General features: G+C 45.2%; 1 protein-coding gene across 1 annotated transcript in view; it reads left to right on the top strand.

The window, feature by feature from the left end:
* The window catches only part of pcyox1 (prenylcysteine oxidase 1), a 60,305-nt gene that overhangs the window by 16,175 nt on the left and 19,467 nt on the right, over window positions 1-24,663 (top strand). Inside the window, exons 3-5 of the mRNA XM_084324632.1 lie at window positions 287-493; window positions 2,787-2,961; window positions 20,437-20,648. Of these exons, the coding sequence (XP_084180758.1) occupies window positions 287-493; window positions 2,787-2,961; window positions 20,437-20,648 (594 nt within the window). The remainder of the gene's footprint in view (window positions 1-286; window positions 494-2,786; window positions 2,962-20,436; window positions 20,649-24,663) is intronic.

Raw genomic sequence — 24,663 nt, 5'->3', positions numbered from 1 at the left:
ATTGATATTCTCATTTGATTCATTACAATTAGAATTTGCTCAAGCCTAGTAACAGACACAGTATTTCTGACACTGGGAATACATTCCCTGAGATCCATAGATGTCCCTAGAATCAGATGCCAAGAACATGCAAATGGCCATATTAAAATAAAAAAACATTATTATTATTATCTTTTAATGAATTTTGAGTTAATTTTCATAACGCGATAATTTGCTGTGTAATCAATTAATCTAATTATCGCGATAAACTGACAGCCCTAGTTATTAGTATTGGTGCTTTTTCCAGCTGTGGTAGGAGCAGGGATTGGAGGAACAGCAGCCGCCTACTTCCTGCGACAGGAGTTCGGAGCGGCGGTGAAGATCGATGTGTTTGAGCCGGGCAGCGTGGGAGGCCGCCTGGCCACCGTGAAGATCGGAGATGAAGAATATGAGACGGGAGGCGCCGTCATCCACCCCCTCAACCTCCACATGAAAAGCTTCATCGACAGGCTGGGTAAGACGCCCTCTGCTGGCCACTCTGCTCCCGCAGGCAGTTTCTTGTGATGATGAACAGTATTCTGTTTTGGGATGCCATCGTTCTGAATGAGCATGTTTTATTGAACTGTCTTGGTCTCTGTTTATAGATGCAACATTAGTTAAAAGTTAGAGTTAAAGCTTCCCATGACCGAGTCATGGTGTCTCACTATCAGAAGGTCTCATTGAGTCATGGTGTCTCACTATCAGAAGGTCTCATTGAGTCATGGTGTCTCACATCAGAAGGTCTCATTGAGTCATGGTGTCTTTACTATCAGAAGGTCTCATTGAGTCATGGTGTCTCACATCAGAAGGTCTCATTGAGTCATGGTGTCTCACTATCAGAAGGTCTCATTGAGTCATGGTGTCTCACTATCAGAAGGTCTCATTGAGTCATGGTGTCTCACTATCAGAAGGTCTCATTGAGTCATGGTGTCTCACTATAAGAAGGTCTCATTGAGTCATGGTGTCTCACTATCAGAAGGTCTCATTGAGTCATGGTGTCTCACTATCAGAAGGTCTCATTGAGTCATGGTGTCTCACTATCAGAAGGTCTCATTGAGTCATGGTGTCTCACTATCAGAAGGTCTCATTGAGTCATGGTGTCTCACTATCAGAAGGTCTCATTGAGTCATGGTGTCTCACTATCAGAAGGTCTCATTGAGTCATGGTGTCGTCACTATCAGAAGGTCTCATTGAGTCATGGTGTCTCACTATCAGAAGGTCTCATTGAGTCATGGTGTCTCACTATAAGAAGGTCTCATTGAGTCATGGTGTCTCACTATCAGAAGGTCTCATTGAGTCATGGTGTCTCACTATAAGAAGGTCTCATTGAGTCATGGTGTCTCACTATCAGAAGGTCTCATTGAGTCATGGTGTCTCACTATCAGAAGTAGAGATGTTCCGATACCATTTTTCCTTCCAGATCCGATTCCGATACCTAAGCTTTGGGTATCGGCCGATACCGATACTGATCTGATACCAGTGCATACATTATATATATATATAAATTAAATTATAAAACTTTTTCTTTCTTTTTCTTTTTTTACAGCTACAGATACTGTTTTATATATACTGTTTTTTAGTAATAACTAGAAAGTAATGGTATTTATTCAACAACAGGTGATTGATTGTATAGATTAGTATTAGTATCATTAATTGACAACTATGCTCAATGAGGTCACCCACGGAACGGTTGTTGGGACATTGGTTCCGCACGGACGTTATATGTTGTTGCACTTGCTATCCAGGTGCTCCGGTTCAGTTAGCTAGTAGTAGAGGCTCTGTTGTGATTTTTAATGCACAATAAATATTCAACATTCTCTTTTGAGACTCCGCCTCAGACTCTTATCCTTTGGCACTAAAAGCTAAACATTGTCACCGGTATGTATGGCTGTCCGCAACATGTCATTAATTGCGTGCGAGAGGTCGATCAGTGACGACAGTTAGGTTAGCCACGTTAGCGTGAGCTAGATGGAAAGACAATGTAACGTTACTGGTGAAAAAGTGATTTACCTTGGAATACTCCTTTGCCAACTTGCTGTACTTTGCTTGCAGGTCTGCAGCCATTATTGCTGGATTATGAATAGCCCCAACTTTAGCCAAGGTAACGTTAAGCTAAAACTAGCTTTTCAGCTAGCTCTTCAGCTAATGCTAACACCAGCAAGCGAACACATCAGAGCTCCCCGTCACACCGCTCTGTCGGGACGATGGCATTTAAGAAAGTATCTGCTGTTAAAATGACAAACAGCATTGACACTTTAATTCACGGTCGATCAAAAACACGTTTGTTTTATAATGCTCACTCTCAGCAGGAGGATACCGCGTGTTGTTGATAAATTACGTCATATGGGATCGGAGCATAGTATTGACGTATACTCGCCGATACCAGCATTTTAGGCTGTATCGGAGGCATTTCCGATACTGGTATCGGTATCGGAACAACTCTAATCAGAAGGTCTCATTGAGTCAGAGTCTGTTCTGTATTGGAAGTGTCACAGGGAGTTTTATTCTGTGTCACGCTCTTCCATGTTTGTTTGTTATTCCAGCATACGTGCGCTGGGTCGGGAATTACGTCAAATACTGCCGTAAAGCAATTCTGTCGTTTTCTTGCGACAATAGTATTAGAAACGATAGAGGAAAATATCTACCGATAGACATTTTTCTCTCGTCCCACAAATATATAAGATATTTGTTTAATGATCTCCTCTGGGAAATTCGGGCATCTCAATCCTATTGAACATCCAGCCAATCGGAGCTTTGTTCTCAATCAGGTCTGTCCCAGAGGAGGGACGTGCCCGGTAAGATGGCGATCTTCGATGGGAAGGAACTGACTTTTGAGGAGAGCGACTGGTTCATCATCAACTTCCTGCGGCTGCTGTGGAGATACGGCTTCAACTTCCTGCGCATGCAGATGTGGGTCGAGGGAGTCCTGGACAAGTTCATGAGGTCAGTCGTCTCCCGTCAACCTGCCCCAAGAATGTTTTTCCCCTTACCTTTTAGTGTGTTATGTAGCTGTGTTTTCCCCCTTACCTTTAATGTGTTATGTAGCTGTGTTCCCCCCCTTATCTTTAATGTGTTAGGTAGCTGTGTTTTCCCCCTTACCTTTAGTGTGTTAGGTAGCTGTGTTTTCCCCCTTACCTTTTAGTGTGTTATGTAGCTGTGTTTTCCCCCTTACCTTTAGTGTGTTATGTAGCTGTGTTTTCCCCCTTACCTTTAGTGTGTTATGTAGCTGTGTTTTCCCCCTTATCTTTAGTGTGTTATGTAGCTGTGTTTCCCCCTTATCTTTAGTGTGTTATATAGCTGTGTTCCCCCTTACCTTTAGTGTGTTATATAGCTGTGTTTTCCCCTTATCTTTAGTGTGTTATATAGCTGTGTTTTCCCCCTTATCTTTAGTGTGTTATGTAGCTGTGTTTTCCCCCTTACCTTTAGTGTGTTATGTAGCTGTGTTTTCCCCCTTACCTTTAGTGTGTTATGTAGCTGTGTTTTCCCCCTTACCTTTAGTGTGTTAGGTAGCTGTGTTTTCCCCCTTACCTTTAGTGTGTTATGTAGCTGTGTTTTCCCCTTACCTTTAGTGTGTTATGTAGCTGTGTTTTCCCCCTTACCTTTAGTGTGTTAGGTAGCTGTGTTTTCCCCCTTACCTTTAGTGTGTTAGGTAGCTGTGTTTCCCCCTTACCTTTAGTGTGTTAGGTAGCTGTGTTTTTACTGTGTTAAGTAGCTTGTTACGACCCCTGAGGTCTAAGGGTAACAGGGCGGTAACAAAAACATTGGTTGACAGAAAGGATGACCAGGTTTGTAAACAAAAATTATATTTACTGACATACAAGGAAGCACAGGTAACTCAAGGGTGAGCCAAGGTCAAAACAACAAACAAAACACCACTATTCTCCAAAACAAACAAACCTAATCTATGGTAAATAGAAATTACATTCCATAACCTAAAGCCTTACCTAACAAAAACAGGAGAAAACGATACCCAAATGAAATGGCAGCTCACCCCATCAGTGCTTCCTGCAAAGGCGAAAATAACACACATTAACTCAATGGCCGCCAACAACGATTTAATACGTGTTAGTCCGACAATCGTTGAACGCCAACCACGTATATATACGTTATTGGATCGTTATTTCTTTTATTCGCTATTTCCATTCATAAATCATCCAGGCATGCTGTGGTACTGTGTGGCAATCAGTGTTAATTTTGTCAACTAAAATGGTGACGAAAGATGTTCGTCAACGAAGGTTTTTTTCATGACGACAACGAGACGTGTCGTCACGTTATTGAAGACTGTGTGACGCTAACGAGACTAAATAGTTTATTAAATATCGTTGACCACAACTGAGGACACAAATGTAATTTACAAAAACCAGGACGAAATTTCTCTTCATGTATGTTGATATTGTTGACTAAAACAAGACGAGACAAAATAATTATAACTTTTCTTAATGCCATCGTCCCGAGTCAGAGCAGTGTGACGGGGAGCTCTGTTATTAGCATTAGCTGAAGAGCTATTTGAAAAGCTAGTTTTAGTTTAACGTTACCTTGGCTAAAGTTGGGACTATCCAGCTGCAGACCTGCAAGCAAAGTACAGCAAGTTGGCAAAGGAGTATTCCAAGGTAATCACTTTTTCACCAGTAACGTTACATTGTTTGTATTTCCATCTAGCTCGCGTTAACTAGTGGATAACCTAGCTCACGCTAATGTGTGGCTAACTGATCGACCTCTCGCACACAATTAATGACATGTTGCGGACAGCCATACATACCTGTGACAATGTTTAGCTTTTAGTGCCAAATGATAAGAGTCTGAGGCGGAGTCTCAAAAGAGAATGTTGAATATTTATTGTGCATTAAAAATCACAACAGAGCCTCTGCTACTAGCTGACCTAAACGGAGCCTTCTGGTAGCAAGTGCAACAACGTATAATGTCCGTGTGCCAACAACCTTTCCGTGGGTGAAGCATAGTTGTAATTTAATGATACTAATACTAATCTATACAATCACCTGTTGTTGAATAAATACCATTACTTTCTAGTTATTACTAAAAAACAGTATATATAAAACCGTAGCTGTAAAAAATAAAATAAAAAAAAAGTTTTATAATTTATATAATATAATTTATTTTTTAGTACATTAACTAAAAATAGACAAATGTCATCCGTTTTCGTCGACAAAATCTAGACTAAAACAAAAAAGACAAAATTGAGACAAAAACTGACTAAGACTAAAATGCTCAGACATTTAGTTGACTAAAACTGACTAAACGAAAAATAAATGAAGATGACTAAATATGATGAAAACTATAAAAATAGCTGCCAAAATTAACACTGGTGGCAATGTGTCTGAGATTGCAACGGCCCGATACCGCCGCCTGGTGGTATGCGGCTGATGTCGCACTTCCTTTCTGACTGTATGTGGCTGTGCGTTGTGCGTCATTGAAAGTCATCTGGGCGGAATTTTCTTGTAACATGGATCAATATATTCACCCGATCGCATTGAATTGCTTTCGGGACGCCAGATTCATTATGCTGTTGGGGGTTATGGCGTCGGCCAAATGGACATACAATCTAGCAGATGGTAATCAAATAATTGGAATATTCTTTTTGGAGTCTCATCGGCCAGAGGTAAGAGCAATCTAACGTAAATTTCAGCTTGGTTGTCCATTGCCATAATTGCCATCGCCCTGATCAGCGTATGCTGTTGTACTAACGAATGCCATTATTGACAATCAATTAATCAGAAACGACCCCCCCCCCCTTTCATGCATGCATGATGGAACATAATATACCGATCATATGCATTTGAATTTTTTATTGTAGCGTGTATAGGGACGAAATGCCAATGGATTAAGTATAATATGCGTCGCAGGCTATTACTAGCCTCTGCAGGAATGATCCTAGACCACTCTAAAACTATACTTATATTCACCACGGTATAAAACGAGAATGTATGGATGGAAAAAACATTCCTTTTTCACATCTTGAACGATAGATACTCGATGTCAAATGGGCCATAGTATTGCGTATATAGCTATAATATTTAAATAGTTATAGCCCTGCAAACAAGGTGAGCGACTCCATTGGTTTAATGCGTGGCAGGCAGCACATAGTCATATCCGGTTCCCAGCGTGGCAGAGAAAGAGTTAATGATATAATACCGGACAGGATATATATGGCAGGACAGCAAACTACTGCCAACTACACGTATAACAAAACAATATATAACTTCAAGGATACAACGTACATATCATTAAGTCATTCAAGCTCTCTATGGCCACACACGGTGGTACAAACAACTGCTCAACCCTGAGCACATAGCAATTACACAAAGGCACAAAATACAAACAAGCCTCATGCCAGAGAGAGTGAATGAACTGAGCAGCCAGGTTTAAAACAGGGTGTGGTGATCCGGGATTGGGTGGTGGCCGGGTGGCCTGTACGTTAATGCCAAGCAAGCAGTGCAAAAATGCTTCCGCATTCGTCACCGCACGCTAGTGCGGTAAAGCGCCCTTCTTTTCAGACAAATGCTACCGTGCGTGCACCGGCGGCGGCGTGCTCGCTCAGGTGCGTGCGTGCGCCGGCGTGCTCGCGCGAGGTGCCCGCGCATGCGCATGAGATCCCGCCTTGAGCGGAGCTCAATATATATAAGTCACCGCCCCTTATTCAGTATCTACCAATAGCTCAATTGGCAAGGACACATGGCTGTGGATCCTATGGCTTGTTTGCTGGCGAGTTCGAATCCCATCGAAAATATTTTTTAACGTGATTTTTTTTTAACGTGTATTATTTCGCCGGTTAAGGTTATTTCGCCGGTTAAGGTTAGGCATGGTTAAGGTTAAGGTTAAGGTTAGGCATTGTTTCGGAGTTGGTTAAGGTTAGAACGGTTAAGTTTAGGCGCTGTTAAGGAGCTGGTTAAGGTTAGAGTTTGTCAAAGAGAATGGCAATATAATTTCTATGGTTAAGGTTAGGCATGGTTTCGGAGTTGGTTAAGGTTAGAACGGTTAAGTTTAGGCGTTGTTAAGGAGCTGGTTAAGGTTAGAGTTTGTCAAAGAGAATGGCAATAGACAGCCTATTTCCGCGCGACCTGGGCGCTGGGCGGCGGAAAATGAAAGGCGCATTACTGCATGCCACTACGGTAAATTTTTGCACTGCTTGCTTGGCATAAAGCTACACGCGGCCGGGTGATGGTTCAGGATTGGGTGCAGGAATCCTGAAACCCATCCACCAATCGGTGATGTGCTGGATAGTAGTCCACCAATGGAGGGGCAGGACTGGCAGGGACCAATGGTGGAGGACGGGTTCCGACTGAAGGGAGGAAACAAAATGGAGACAAGACAAACACTGGGGAAGCAAATACATTGGGATGTAACCAATGTTCCCTCTAATTTATTTTCGGTCTGAGCAAACACTCAAACCTCCTGAGCAGACATCAGCAACTACTGAGCAACATAAGTCACCTGCCGATTAACCGGTTAGTTGATAAGCGGCAGTTTGTGAAAAATCTGAGCATCTTAATTTCCCTCAATGTCTAACATAAAAATATATACATTTTGCTGATACACAGAGAAATAATACAAAAAGGCATATTATATTCCTTAATCAAATATTTATTTGACCACTAATTGACGATACAGAGCAAAGTCCTTACTTTGGTGTGAGTCGTGTCACTAACTTTTGTCTTTTTAGGAGGCTGACTCGTCATTATTTTATTAAGTGAATTATCATGCGACTTCAAGGGTGACCATATTGTGATTTTTTTTAAAGAGGACACTCTGCCTTCAGCCTCAAGATACTTAATGATACTCAAAGTTTACTCAAAGATGCCTTATCATTATAATATATTTAAAGTATGCCTCCTCTGTATTGATATAAAATTATTGTTTATATAATTTTATAATACAAAATAATATCTCTCTATAACCAAAGTTACTCAACATGCTGTATTATGCCTAAAGTAATCTATCTCACAAATCTCAAGAAAATAACAAAATCAACCTATGACAAAATAATATATATTTTCAAGTCTTACTGGACAAAATAAATAACAAGAAAAATATGAAGTAATGTTCTAAATAATACCTCTTCTGTATTAGAAAATCCAGCTTTAAAAAATATATCTTTGTATCTTTTCAATGTAATGTATATTATAAAACAGTAATCTCACAAAGATACTAATTTAAAAGTGCACTATGCAGTTTCAGATTTGTTGCAATTAGTGTACTAAACTAATTTATTACACACATAATCCTTAGAATGATTGTATCATAAGCATCTTATCAAACCAAAACATCATTTTGAGGCATCAAAATAGTTTTCAATTATTTTCTTTCTCTCTCTATATAGCTGGAGGTGCATGTATGTTGATGTTACGACAAAGTATTCAGGTATTCAGCTTAGCCCCAAGCTCTAGTCGTAACATTGAAGTAGAGTATAGTAGTGGGGAAAAGGCAAGAAAGTAGGACAAAAAGGCTGGTTTTCAATGAACGGAGAAATAATGATGGGTTAACTTACCAGAACCAGCACACAAGGTCTCTGGCCTGGTTTCTCTTACCAGAACCAGCCCACAAGGTCTCTGGCCTGGTTATCTTACCAGAACCAGCCCACAGGGTCTCTGGCCTGGTTATCGTACCAGAATCTTTTTACTGCTCCTTTGCACTCCGGTTAGATGACAACTTCATTTTGTACAACAACAATACATTTAATCTAATCTAATGTAGAACGTCTGCAGAGTTGCAAAGTCCATGCCACAGTTATTCTCTCAGACAGAAATCACTGTTGACTGTTCATACACTCTCTATTTTCCCACCTAAACGGTTTACTAAAATATGTTTCTGACAACATTTTAGGTGAGAAATAAGAAATGTGTTTGATTGATTGAGTGACAGATTGCAGAATGGGTACAATACAATACAGCTCAATACAAACAACTGCTAAGAGGATGCAGACCAGAAAAATACTTTCGTCTTGTTTACATCAGGGTCCCCCAGATCGCTGGTTCTGATCTGCAACTTCTAGTTTTACAGTTTGATCTGCATTTCGTGAACCAGGAAGTGCAGCAGCACAAGAACCAGGAAGTGAACCAGGAAGTGCAGCAGCACAAGAACCAGGAAGTGAACCAGGAAGTGCAGCAGCACAAGAACCAGGAAGTGCAGCAGCACAAGAACCAGGAAGTGAACCAGGAAGTGCAGCAGCACAAGAACCACGAAGTGCAGCAGCACAAGAACCAGGAAGTGAACCAGGAAGTGCAGCAGCACAAGAACCAGGAAGTGCAGCAGCACAAGAACGAAGCAGCTCATTTTCATTTAAAGAGACGGGAGCCAAAAATGGCTGTTTTGAGGCTGACTGCTGAGTGACGCAGCCTGTACAGCTGTAACGAAAGGTTATCCTATAACCTAGTTATATGAATACTGGCTGAGCGTCTCGCTCTTCGCCATAATGAGATATCTCTTATCTCCAGTACCTACTGTACTCATGAACAAAACAATTGCATGACGCCGGACATGGTCACACTCCCCCTTCCTCAGAAAAGTTTCCAACACTGAAAACCCAACCAAGGGACCTCAGGGCGCTAAGAGCGAGACGCTCAGCCAGTATTCATATAACTAGGTTATAGGATAACCTTTCGTTATATCTCATACTGGCCAATCGCGTCTCGCTCTTCGCCATAATGAGATATGGGGCAGAGCAGACGCATGTCTGCTGAAGACCCGCAAGCCCTACTACCAGGGGGGAGGGGAGTCCCATCCACCCGCCCGTCCACGCGCTTAGCGGAGGTGATGGCCAGCAGGAACGCAGTCTTGAAAGACAGCTGCTCCAACGACGTCTACAAGATACACTATACGACCGGGGTGCCCATGTACATGTCAAAATACTTCCCAAAGGTCAGTGAATACCACAACCACTACACCAGAGGAAGCTCAACAAATCATGTTAAACCCAGATTCGGCTCAAACAAGGGACTAAACACGTTTTGCAATTATCACAACAATGTGGAACGCCCTACCCAAAGCTGTAAAGGAATGTGAATCCCTGCCCACATTCAAAACCGCTCTTAAAGAGCACCTACGGGAGGCTGCAATTCGAAACTGGCCACCGTAAATGCCCAAAACCCCCACCACCTCCTAATAGACAGTCTCCTCCCCACCGCATGTATATATTCCCTCCCCGCCGTATGTATATTTCTCTCCCACCCACCCACCCCCTCCTAATGTACAGTCCCCTCCCCATCATATGTATATACTCTGTCAGGATCTAGGGGTAACAGTACTGTATATTTGAATACCGTTTGTCACAAATGTATCAGTACTAAATACCTATACATTTGTGTATGTCATAAATGTCTATATGAATTGAAAATGGGGGACCCTGATGGAAACAAGACAAACGTCTTTCTCAGGTCTGCATCCCCTTAACAATTGTATGTATTGAGCCGTACTGTATTGTACCCATTCTGCAATCTGTTAAATAAAGTGTTCATTCATTCATTCAGCCTGCTCAAGAGGCTCAAACGGGGCCTCAGACAACCGGCCAAGGACCAGTTGGAGGTCCCAACTCGGAGACAGAACGTTCCACCGGCATGAGACGCCGAGCGCCAAGCAGGAAACGTTTCACAAGAGGGTGGCTGAACAACGTAACGCCCTCAAACCCCACATGACAAGAGGATATAGCTGCGGCATATACCCTCACCGTCGAGGCCGACAGTCTACCCAAAATAGACTGAAGGAAGGAAAGGACAGCGTCCAGGGGGCAGGACACCGGGTCCCAGCCCCCCACCTTACACCACTCTAGAAAAGTATGCCACTTACTAGGGGTGGACGGTATGGTCTAAAATTTATATCACGGTATAATTTGAAGCATAGACGGTAACGGTATATATCACGGTATCAGTGTTTCCGTTAGAATAATTTTTTTTGCCTGATAGGCAGGCTATATAAAGAGTGACATCCTCAAGGCATGTAGATTTATAATATTTTAACTTAAAACTAGGTTACTTTTGCGTATAAAGTCATTATATTCCAAATAAAAAAAGTCCCGAGTCCGTGCTGCTCCCATTGCAAACAGCGGGCTGGATGCTGGATTTTGCTAGAAGCATATGTAGCTGCAGAGCCGCAGAGCCAGTGGCGCTTTCAGGTCTGGTCACAGCTTTCAGCCGTTGGGTGGGGGGGGCGCTGTTGAGCGGGCCTGTGAGACCTGAAAGCGCAGCTGGCTCTGCGGCTCTGCAGCTGCATGCTATTCGCAAATCCACTGCTGCAGCCGTCCTCCCGTCCTCTCGTTATCATAACACTACACGCATATCATAATGTTTACAGCAAACTGTAGTTGATCACCAGGTATGTTTTATTAACGTAGAATAATTCATATAAGAAAAACGATAGGGACATCTCTTACCTTTCTCCACTGGTTAAAAATGCCAGGAACTGAAATTGAAACTTGCTGTGCGCCTCGGTGATATGTGTTTATTATGAAATGACAATTGCGTGTTGACACGCCCACTGCGCGAAGCCTCCTAAATAACTTTTTCCAGTTTGCACATATCTATATACGTATACCGTATACCGTTTATACCGTCCACCCCTACCACTTACCCGCGTAAACCGCGATAGTGGAGGGAGCATGCGCGTTTCGGATGGTGTCGACCACAGAAGGGTCAAGACCCATCCCCTCCAGACTCACCCTCTCAACAGCCAAACCATCAGCGGCTGTCCCAGAACAGGGAACAGCCACAGAGATCCGTGTGCCTGAGAGAGGGCCCGCGGTAACCAAGGAACAGGCCACGGCGGGGCTACCAAGAGCTGGATCAGGACCGGGAACCACACAGCCGTGCCCCGGTCAGGCGCGATCAGGATCAAGGTCCTGTGCTCCCGACGTATCCGCTCCAACAGCTGAGCTATCAGATGTATGGGGGGGAACGCGTACAGAATCCCGGGCGGCCATGGATACATCGAGAAGGCATCCACCCCCAAGGGAGGATTGTCCCCCCGACTGACCGAAAACCATAAGGGCACTGGTGAGACTGTCTGCTTGCAAACAGATCCACATGGCTTCCCCGAACCGGTCCCAGACCTGTCTGACTATGTCTGGACGTAGTCCCCATTCGTCGGAACGTGGACCGCCCCGCAACATCGCATCCGCGCCCACATTCTGCTTGCCAGGGATGTGGAGCGCCCTCAGGCTGTGCAGATTGAGAGACGCCCATAGCCAGAGCTTGACCGCCGCCCGGTGCGGACGGATGGAGCGTACTCCACCCTGTCTGTTGATATACGACGCTGTCGTCGTGTTGTCCGTCCTGACCAACACGTGCTCGCCCACCACCAAGTGGCCGAGCCGCTTGAGGACCAGAAGGACCGCCTTCAATTCCAACACATTGATATGCAGTGCAGACCGGGTAGCATGGCACGTCCAGCTGCCCCCTACTGCGTCGGTCCGACATGTCCCCCCCCCCCATCCCGTGAGGGAGGCGTCTGTGAAGACCGTGACGTGTGATAGCCTGCTGCCCATGGAGATCCCGCTGGTGAGGGTACCAGTCCTCCCCCAGTGGTCGAGATCCCCCAGTATTGACATGGGAACCTTCAGTCGTTTCCACTTGCCTCCCACCAGGTCTATTCCCATACTGGAAAACCACCTCTGTATCCTCATGAAGAGGAGGCCAAGAGGGACCACAGAGTGAGCAGATGCCATCATACCGAGTAGGCGCATCACGGACAGCGCCGTAACCGTCCTGCCAGGACGGAGCCCCCTGAGCGCGTCGAGGATAGCCACTCGCCGCCGCTCCGAGAGGGTTGCCCTCATGGGCCTTGAGCTTAGAACCAAGCCCAAGTACTCCACCTGTTGACTGGGAAGAGGAGTACTCTTCTCCCAGTTCACAGCAAAACCCAGACTGGTGAGGAATTCCACCACCAGCCTGGTATGAGACCTGGCGACCTCCTCCGACCGGCTGAGGAGCAGAATGTCGTCGAGATAGAAAATAACTCGTATCCCCTGACGACGTAGAGGCTCCAGCGCGGTCTCTACGCACTTGGTGAATGTGCGGGGGGCCAGAGAGTAGCCGAACGGCAGCCTCTGGTATTCGTACGCCACACCCTGAAAGAGGAAGCGAAGGAATTTCCTGTGAGGAGGGAAGATCGGGATGTGAAAATACGCATCCTTCAGGTCTATGGAGGCGAACCAGTCTCCCACTCTGACGGAGCTTATCAGGTGTTTGACGGTCAACATCCTGAACCGCCTCGTCACAATCAGCCGATTGAACGCAGACATATCCAGAATAGGTCTGACACCTCCCGATTTCTTGGGCACCAGAAAATACCGGGAGTAAACGCCACACATCGCGTCCTCCCTTGGGACCACGACTATGGCTTGCTTCGCTAACGGAGATTGGATCTCGTCAGCCAGAGCTGTCACTGCTGCTGACCCTGACAACAAGGTCTGCACCAAACTTGAAAACGGAGGGTGGGGTAGCGCAAACTGCAACACAAGCCCCCGCCTCAGCATTCTCTCCATCCACCTCGACATACGGCACTGCTGTAGCCATATGTGATGATAATCCCAAAGCGCCCCCGCCGCCACTTGGCGCTGGTCCGCTAGGAACCGTAGATAGGCGGCCCGGTCCCACCCGCTGTGCGTTGCCAACCCTGGACCCGCCAACCGCGCGAGCAGGGTGTCTCTTGCAGTCGGGATAACAGACCCTGACACTACCAACGAGGCAATCGCACCCAAGGGGGGACCCCGACAGAAAGGGCCGGTTTGATATGGGGGAAGCTGACATCACACTGGGTGACAAAAGCTCCCCCACTGAACACCTCGCCAGCATGGATTGCTGAAGAACTGTTCTACAGCTGGACATGCAAGGTGTGAGGCCCCCACACTGCCCGATAGGGTGGGTTCCTACACACCGTAGCCCTGCAGTGATATTACTACCACCCAAATCACAAGCGCCTGCCAGACCACTGCCGGTCATCCGGCCGTGGGAGGCACTAACGTGATACCCGGCCTGGCGAAGGCGAGGTTGGGGGAACCCGTGCTGTGCCTCAAGAGGCCTCGAGCCCCCCCGCTGACAACCTTTGTTGTTGACAGAATCTGATGTAACACCAGGCTCACCAACCACAGACGCAGAACGCGTGGGGTGGGAGCCGCTTGACAGCACAACATTCTCACGGACAGACCCAGGCCTAGCCATCAACTGGGTGTCAGCCCCTGTCCCCATGAGAAGCGAAACGTGGGGCCGCTTGCGCTTCATTGAAAGCACGCGGCACGCAACCAAAGGAAACAAATCAAAGCCCTTATCCCGCTGGTGTTGGGGGGGGGGGGGGGGTGACCGGAGAGCGAGCTAGACACAGCTAGATGGCAAGGTTTTTTTAGGGCGTGCTCATCTAACGTAGCCGATCCCTCGGCCGCCAAGGCTGTCGGCCTTGCGATCACCTGTTTTCGTTGTGTCCAGGGTACCTCAGGCGGGGGAAACATGGCCGCTGGTTGAGGGCCTCGCCACAGTCGTTGACGAGGCTGCGCTCTCACCTCTGGCTGCATGGTGTGAGGCGGTGTGGGGCCCAGGTCATATACCGCCCGCGTTTCCGCGGAAAGACCAAAGAGTCCCTCTGCGGAAAGGGGAGCCCTAAGGAGGAGAAACCTTTTCTCCTCCTCAAGGGAAGACTGCTCCAACCAGAGATGCCTGTGAATAAGAGTTGATAGCATCCTGATCCTCCCTGCGGTTATAGCCTGCGACTGAGTTAAAAGTTCTATAACCCCAAAAACACGTGCAATGTTTTCGGGGGCCGGCTGGCCCTACAGCCCCACTACCCGACACCAATGTGGACAGAAAAACAGTCAACTGAGCAATGACACTGGTCGCTGCTAAATTCCATCCTGTGGTGGTATAAACTTCATCAGCCCATACCGCCACCTGCCGGGCCGACTCGCCCTCAGCCGTCGGCTTCCGGGTGGGACACCGTTCAACCAAGCCAGGGCAAAGGATCGATGCTACCTGGCTCTCAAGCCAGGGCACACCTGCCTTGTGCCCTGTTGTCAGCCCATTCACCCATAAAAAGGGTAAATAAGCCTCAGCAAAACCCCCCCACATTAGCTACCGACTGACCTTCATCAATGAACCGGTTAAGAGGAGGGAAAAGAGGTGACAGCCCACGGCGGGGAACAAAGGAACAGTGACCCAGCATCGTAGCATTAGCCGCAGGCTCCAGGATAGCTGGGAAAACATCCAACTCAGAGTCATGACGACAACGTTTACCCAGATATCCTGCCCCTTGCGCCAATACACAACTCTGTTGTCTCACGGGACAACGAGCAGTATCACAAATGCTAGCATTGATGCCTGGTAGCGCAGGCCCTACCTGTGCGCGACCTAGCCCGACAGCTAGCCGCCGCGCGACGTCCCTCGATCCGCTGTCACGAGACGAGGAAACCCCAGGCCAGGCCCGATGCGCTGTTAGGATGTGCCGAGAAGATTCCAGGGGATAGCGAATCTCCGGCGAAAACCCAACATTGTTTAATTTCTCTCTGCATTTCATAACGACTAGTTCATGGAGTGCACTGCAACGTCCGTGTTGGAAACAAAAAAAGAGGAAGGGGGAGTGTGACCATGTCCGGCGTCATATAGTAGGGCGTGGCCTGGTCACGTGCATGAGAGTGCAATTGTTTTGTTCAGTAGGTACTGGAGATAAGAGATATCTCATTATGGCGAAGAGCGAGACGCTTCTGACCATTAAAACATGCACAGTCGGGTTATCTCGCCAGCGGTTGAGCGCCATACCCGAGTATAGTCGGGTTTTGGCCGTTTTTTCTTTTATTCGATTTTTTTAATTGATTACAGGCTCACGGACCTCTGTGTTACCATAGGAAACCATTCTGAGATCCCGAGAGTGCAATACCGGCCGCATCCTGCTAGGTGGCAGTATCGCCCACCCTTTGAAACCTTATTTCACACTGTGTGTCACATCTAATTTCGTCCGGGCGGAGAATTTAGACCAAGCCAAGTAAATCGCTTCAGCCGAGCACTTGGAAACGTGTTCAGCACACTTGAGGCATATCTTGTGCCACTTCCTGTCAGGGACCCGATCGACATCAATACTGGAAATCGTGATCAGACAATTGGAATATTCTTTTTGGAATAACCCCAATCAAAGGTAAGGACTATCTGACGTCAATTCCACCTTGATCCTACAATGATTTCATATCGATCCAGCCGATCAACGTATGTAGTATTCAAAATGAATGCCGTTGCTGGCGATCAAAGCATAAAAAAACGAAAGATAATACCTATTATATACCTTTGATTTGGAAATGGTAGCGTGTCCAGGCAACGCAAACGCTTTTAGAAAGATTCACATATCGCTCCATAACGCAGTTACCAGGAATTAGCCAGGATCACTCTGAAACTATACAATATTCACCACGGTATAACACGCGGACGTATACATGAGAAAATTTATTCTGTTTCACATGTTGAACGAGGGATAGTTAACACAATGTCTGCCACACAATATACGCATCCTTAGCAGCTGACGCCATCACTGTAAACCAGGGGTCTCAAACTCGCGGCCCGCGGGCCAATTGCGGCCCGCGGGATGATATTTTGCGGCCCCCTACTGGACTTCAAAGTGTAGTGTTAATGCGGCCCGTGCACTACTGTTTGCCGAGTCGTTGCGCGAGAGTTGGAAGTTTTATTTATTTGATCACTTGTAGGCTACCATAGCGCAGGCTCATGACAGCAACGTTATGTTAGTGACTTGGTTGAAACGTGATTCCGGAGTGATATGATATCAAGTAAAGTGGAATCTCTCTCCTCTGCGAGCAGTGCTGCGCGCTGTCCGCCTACACTGCCACCGTCTGTCTGTGTACGAGTCTGTTCCAATCACATACGCGTCCCGTCAGCGTTTTTCCCCCTCACCCACAGTCTGCGAATCAGAGGCAGAGTAGGGGAGTAGGGCGGGTCTTCACGGACTGCATGTCGTCTCTCTCTTTCAGTCGTCGGAGCAGAGTTGACAGCGCTGCGCATCTACAGTAAACTCACTCTCAGTTTTATCTCTGTGAGATAAATGTAGCTATTAGCCTATTTTCGCCAGCAGGCAGCCAGCAGAAAAATATGGCATTTTCAAAGATGGTCAGTAAAAGAAAAGTCGACTGCAATTCAAAGGTGAATTTACGATGAATTGAAAATGGGGGACCCTGATGTAAACAAGACGAAAGTCTTTCTCTGGTCTGCATCCCCTTAACAATTGTATGTATTGAGCTGTACTGTACTGTACTGTACCCATTCTGCAATCTGTTAATAAAGTTTTCATTCATTCATTCATTCATGGACGGAAAAAGTCCCAGCCAGGGGCGTAGCTGGAGATTCTGGGCCCCATGAAAGAATCAATTTGTGGGCCCCCAATCTATTAAAAAATGTGGGGCCCCCAATCTATAAAAAAAATTGGGGCATTTATTTATTGATGAAAACGCATAATATGGTTTTTACCTATTTTTTTTATAAACAGCTTTGTGATAGAATAAAAAAAAAATGCACAGTGCATTTCCATAGCTGTGGATGAGTCCACTGACACCACTGAGAAGCCTGAAGAACCGTTCATGTTCTGAAGAACTGTTCATGTTCTGAAATGTTATTGCTAAAGATTGAGAAGATTGGATCAGTTGTACTTTTTTTTTGAATACTTGAAACCCTTTTTTGTGGAATATTTTATGCGGCCCAGCTCCACCCAGACTCTACCTCCAGCGGCCCCCAGGTAAATTGAGTTTGAGACCCCTGCTGTAAACGGTGGGAGTCGCTCACCTTGTTTGCAGGGCTATAACTATTTAAATATTATAGCTATATATGCAATACTATGGCCCATTTGACATCGGGTATCTATCGTTCAAGATGTGGGAAAGTAATATTTTTTCCATCCATACATTGTCGTTTTATACCGTGGTGAATACAAGTATAGTTTTAGAGTGGTCTAGGATAATTCCTGGAACACTAGTAATAGGCCGCAACGCATATTATACCTAATCCATTGGCATTTCGTCCCATGCATGCAGGAAAGGGGGGGGGGGGTCGTTTATGATTAATTGATTGTCAATAACGGCATTCGTTAGTACAACAGCATACGTTGATCAGAGCGATGGCAATGATGGCAATGGACAACCAAGCTGAAGTTAACGTTAGATTGCTCTTACCTCTGGTCGATGTTGCCATCTGCTAGATTGTATATCCATTTGGCCGACGCCATAAGCCCCAAAAGCATAAATATTCTGGCGTCCCGAAGGCGATTCAATGCAATCGAGTGTATATATTTTTTTTATCTACTTTTTCTCCCCATTTTCTATTTTTCTCCCATCCCAATTTCGTATTATCCAATTCTACCCTCCCCTGTCTCGAACGTTGCTAGACCATGCCTCCCACTGGTCGGCTGCAATGTGGACCAAGCCTTGCATCACGTGTCCCCTCCGGTACACGAGGAGGCAGCTGTTGCATCTTTTCACCTGTACAGCGCGATCTCTCAGCGGCGAGGAGTAACGCGTGGGAGGCTCACGCTGCCCCTGTTGCTTCCTGATTCTGCTGTACAGGTGCACCAACCGACCTGTAGGAGTCGCTGTCCACAACGTTCGATCCCCACCCACCGGCTTTCCCACCCCCTAATACTGCCAATTGTATTAGTATGAACGACCAGCCAAGCCGGAAGCAACGCCGAGAGCTGGGCTCGAACCCAGCATCTCCTGCGTTAGTGGCGAGCGCCTTGCCCACTGCGCCACTTAACCGCCCTCGAGTGTGTATCTTGATCCATGTTACAAGATAACTCCGCCCGGAAGACATTCACTGACGCACAGAGTCAAGCTTCCTTCAGAAAGTAAGTGCAACATCGGCCGCATACCACCAGGCGGTGGTATCAGGCCGTTGCGATCTCAGACAGAGTGCCAAACATTCCCACAGCATAGCAGGATGAATTATGAATGGAAATAGCGAATAAAAGAAATAACAATCCAATAACGAGTTTACTCGTTGTTGGCAGAATTCCATTGGCGGGCTATAACGAGTTAACTAGTTTTTGGCGCAGAAACGGTTAATGTCAAATGAGCCATAGTATTGTCTCCGTAGCTATAATATAGAATATACAGTAGATATAGCCCTGCAAACACCGCAACGCACAGTGAAAACCCCTATCTTTTACAGCAGTGGCCCATTGAGTACAAGGATGGCTAAGACGGCTTGCACTGAAAGTGTTAAACACCATTTTACCACAACAATAATAACAACATTAGCAATAATAAATACAGAACATAAAAACCAACTTGTACTATTACAGATACCACAAAAGACACCACAAAAGACAAAGGACCCCCTCGAAAACGAGATAGCATATCTCAAGGGGTTTATCCTTCTAATGCATTTCTAATTTCCTCCCCCACTCTCACCCCCCCACCCCAGGACCCCCCCACCCCAACCCCGCTCCGCTGCTAGATAGTGGCCTTTACTTTATCGGCCGCTTATATAATATTACAATATTATAGACAGAATACTAGAGTATCCTGAATAATATCACAATAATTAAGACTGAATACTCGAGTATCCTGAATAATATCACAATAATTAAGACTGAATACTCGAGTATCCTGAATAATATCACAATAATTAAGACGGAATACTGGAGTATCCTGAATAATATCACAATAATTACGACAGAATACTGGGTTAGAGCTAGGGTGGTGGTAATGATAATGGTGGTTTATGAAGATGATGAAGATGATGATTGTTTATGAAGATGATGGTGATGATGGTGGTTGATGATGATGAAGATGATGGTGGTTTATGATGATGATGATGAAGATGATGGTGGTTTATGGTGATGATGAAGATGATGGTGGTTTATGAATATGATGATGGTGGTGGTGGTTTATGAAGATGATGATGGTGGTTTATGAAGATGATGATGATGATGGTGGTGGTGGTTTATGAAGATGATGATGGTGGTTTATGAAGATGATGATGATGGTGGTGGTTGATGATGATGATGGTGGTGGTTTATGAAGATGATGATGATGGTGGTGGTTTATGAAGATGATGGTGGTGGTTTATGAAGATGAAGATGATGGTGGTGGTTTATGAAGATGAAGATGATGGTGGTGGTTTATGAAGATGGTGATGGTTTATGAAGATGATGGTAGTTTATGAAGATGATGAAGATGATGATGGTCACTGGTGGTGGTTTATGAAGATGATGAAGATGGTGGTTTATGAAGATGATGGTAGTTTATGAAGATGATGAAGATGATGATGGTCACTGTTGGTGGTTTATGAAGATGATGAAGATGGTGGTTTATGAAGATGATGGTAGTTTATGAAGATGATGGTTTATGAAGATGATGATGGTGGTGGTGGTTTATGAAGATGATGAAGATGGTGATGATGGTGATGATGATGGTGTTGTGTTGTGGCTCTCCAGGATCTACCAGTACCAACAGTTTGGATATTCCTTCTCCTCCGTGGAGAAGCTGCTGCACGCCATGGGAGGAGACAACTTTCTGACTCTGGCCAATCAGACGCTGGAGGAGGCCATGATGGCGGAGGGGTTTTCTCAGGTGTTCCTGAACGACGTTGTGGCACCGATCACCCGCGTCAACTACGGCCAAAGTGTCCGCATCAACGGCTTCGTGGGTATGTAGAGTATAGAGCCATGATGTCACGCAGTCACTCTACCGTTTACAATCCCTTAAGTAAGCAGGGCTTGACATTAACTTTTTGGCTCACCAGCCACTGTGGCTAGTGGTTTTCCAAAGTCATTTTCACCAGCCAAAAATCACACACACACACAATCTATCCAAATATCCAGTTAATTTTTATAGTGTAAAGTTTGGCTACTACTCGCCACTGCCGAATTCTACCCGCAATTTGGCGGGTGTTAATGTCAATCCCTGAATATAAGGTAAGAAGAGTCATAACGGTAATAACCGTTGTAACAAGTAGTAAATACTTTGGCTGAAATTCTCTTATTCTTCATAATTGGTTATTTCCTTTTCTACTCAGACCGCTTGTACCATGTCTGGTCTGCAAATATACCACCAAGTAAAATAATTTAAATGTACTCCGGAAGATGAAAGTGAACTGTGCCAGGAAGCATTACACCAGAAGACGCATGACGTTTAGCTGCAGACCAAGTCTGATGTGGATGGCTACACTGACTAGACTGTGATAACATGGCTCCACAGCAGCAGCTACACTGACTAGACTGTGATAACATGGCTCCACAGCAGCAGCTACACTGACTAGACTGTGATAACATGGCTCCACAGCAGCAGCTGCTACACTGACTAGACTGTGATAACATGGCTCCACAGCAGCAGCTACACTGACTAGACTGTGATAACATGGCTCCACAGCAGCTACACTGACTAGACTGTGATAACATGGCTCCACAGCAGCTACACTGACTAGACTGTGATAACATGGCTCCACAGCAGCAGCTACACTGACTAGACTGTGATAACATGGCTCCACAGCAGCAGCTACACTGACTAGACTGTGATAACATGGCTCCACAGCAGCAGCAGCTACACTGACTAGACTGTCTGTAGGTGTGTCTGGGCCCATGCCGATCTCAAAATGCCAGATATCAGCCTGATTAATCAGCCCGATCAATTTAGCAATATATATAAAAAAATAAATTTAAATGCCATAATTATTTTAAATAACCACTCAAATTGGCAAAGTGAGACTGCTTGTAGCATCGTGTTAACTTTGGCTGAAATGTGGAGTGTGTTGTTGTACTGGACGCAGACTGTGGATTACGTGAGTTGAACTCTGGATGAGAAGGTGGAGACATCTGTCCACTAGGGGTCTGCCACGATGCGATTCGATTCAGGTGCCTGCGATCGATATGAGGCGATATTATGTGCCCATTTAACACAATCAGTCACATTTAGATCAACTAAGAAAAGGCTACGGAAATATCAATTGATGTTTTTATTTTTGAGCTCTTCCAAACATTTAAATGAAAAACAATCTATTGTTTTTAATACAAATAGACCTCCTGTTCACTTTTTATATATTGAGTTTTAAACTTTAAGTAAAATGTTTTGGAACTCGCAACACGCAAGCTAAAACCCCTTCCTCTCCCAAACTTCCTACACTTGTTTTATGTTGCATGATGATCATGAATACATTTATTATGTATTCATGTTTAAATATTATCTGTCCATCCTCAGTAACACACACACACACACACACACACACACACACACACACACACACACAGAATGCCCCTCAACCCAGTCCCCCACAGAAAGGTAGACTGCCCCCACCCCTTCTCCTTCCCAAGTCCCCTCTCCTCTCTCCTCTCCTCTCACGGTTAGCTGCTTAGCTTAGTTAGCTCACGCTAACGCAACGTTAATTTCGGTATTTAACGCGACATGGTCATAAAGGAATGGAGAGGATGGAAAGCATGTTAGATGCATTTGACCCCTTGTGGGGGAAAAAACAACAGGCACTTATTTCGGGCAAAATAGGCAGACTCTGAAGCAATGCTTTCTAACGTCTACACACGCTGAGCTGCACTGAGTTACTGATGTTGTTGTTGCGGCCGGGCGGAAATGCTCACGAGGGGATTTTCAAAATAAGAGCATCGCAATATGAATCGATCTTTTTACGTTGCATCGATCCTATGTCTATACTGAACACTGTGACCTAATTTGTTTTACTTCTAATTTACATGCTATACTATGTTATTTTATTTCATACTTATCTTGTCATGCACAGTCTCTGGAGCGTAAGAAACTTGAAACTATTTGATTATTGATAATAGATCGATATATCGATCTGGATCGATGTATCGTCCCACCCCTACTGTCCAGTATGGAGAACTAACCCTACCTACATACTACATGAGCGCTGAATTAGGGCTGGGCGATATGACCAAAAACGTTATCGCGATAAAATTATAAAATTATTTTCATATAACTCGATATCGATAATTATCGTCGATATAATGTCTGTCAAGTTTAATTAACTTCTTATGCTGCTGCGAATGTCTCGAGTCGAGTTGATGTCGTCATCAGTCCGCGCACGTTAGCAGTTAGCCGACAAGCGGAGTATCTCATGACAATGTAATAAATATGACACTAAAATACTCTCTTCCGCCACAATATATTGAAACGACGTCCACTGTATACCCCACACTACTATAAACGTGGCCTCAGAATTCACGCCACACACATACTCGGCACGTAAATATATAAAACAGCGCCGTGCAAGCTAGTTATCCTAGCCAGCCTGTTGTTTCTAAGCGGTGTATTCCATGACAATGTGCTAAATATGACACTAAAATACTCTCTTCCGCCACAATATATTGAAACGACGTCCACTGTATACCCCACACTACTATAAACGTGGCCTCAGAATTCACGCCACACACATACTCGGCACGTAAATATATAAAACAGCGCCGTGCAAGCTAGTTATCCTAGCCAGCCTGTTGTTTCTAAGCCGTGTATTCCATGACAATGTGCTAAATATGACACTAAAATACTCTCTTCCGCCACAATATATTGAAACGACGTCCACTGTATACCCCACACTACTATAAACGTGGCCTCAGAATTCACGCCACACACATACTCGGCACGTAAATATATAAAACAGCGCCGTGCAAGCTAATTAGCCTAGCAAGCCTTGTTGTTGAGTGAGTCCTACCTCTGGGTCTCCTTCCGGGTCTCCTTCGCTCTCGGCCATCTCCTTCACTGATTGGTTGTTAGTGCGTGTGCTCATATCCAAGCTTGGAAAATCGATATATCGAAACTTTGCGACTAGGGATGCCCCGATCGATCGGCCACCGATCGTTATCGGCCGATACTCAGTATAAATATGCAATCTGTGAATTCCGATAATGAGTCATATTCGCCGATCGCGGAAACCGATCAAGCGAAGATCTCACTCGCTGTCTGTCTCAGACACACACAACCTGCAAACTGCCGCTGCTCCTCCTCCCTAGCCCCGCCCGCCCCCGTGTAGAGTTTGTAAACACTGAGGACTGAGAGGAGGCTCCTCTGCTCGAGTCTGTAGTGCATTCGACCTGAGCTAACGTTAGCTACCTAGCTATCGTTACTGTTTAAACAAAATTACCCAGTCAACTATTCACGTTTAGTAGGCATTGTCTAACGGTATTTAGCCGGCTAGCTACTGATAGCTCCTGATATCAACAAATTATCCAGAAAGTCTAGTAGTCCATGTTCATACCTCCGTTAGCTTGCGTTAGCTGACGTTAGTTCTCTGTTCAAAACGAAATGTCCCATTGAACTAAAGTTCTGTCTTAACGTCATCTAGCCGGCTAGCAGTAGCTACAGATAGCTCTTGATATCAATGTCTTATAACATTGATTTAATGCGTATTCGAGCTGAGGGCTTGCTGAATGTGAAATGACCAAAGAACCGTAACGTTACCAATAGGGTCCAGCTGCAGGGCAGGAGAATCCTTTTTGGAGCTGGAGGCTACTAGAGTACACACAGACAGTGGAGCTGTTTGCAGATAGCGAGCATTTTGACTTGTTGCGTGGTGGCCATGTCTCGCAGATAATACAAGTACAAGTCTAATTATATAATATATATATTTTATAAAAAAAATAAAAAATAAAAATTATATAAAATAATTTTTAATTTCTTTTTAACACTATGGGTGCCGG

Source organism: Notolepis coatsorum (assembly GCF_963971535.1).
Source record: "Notolepis coatsorum genome assembly, chromosome: 11".
Classification (NCBI taxonomy): Eukaryota; Metazoa; Chordata; class Actinopteri; order Aulopiformes; family Paralepididae; genus Notolepis; species Notolepis coatsorum.
The sequence above is the reverse complement of the archived record's forward strand: the minus strand, read 5'-3'. Positions and strand labels throughout refer to the sequence as shown.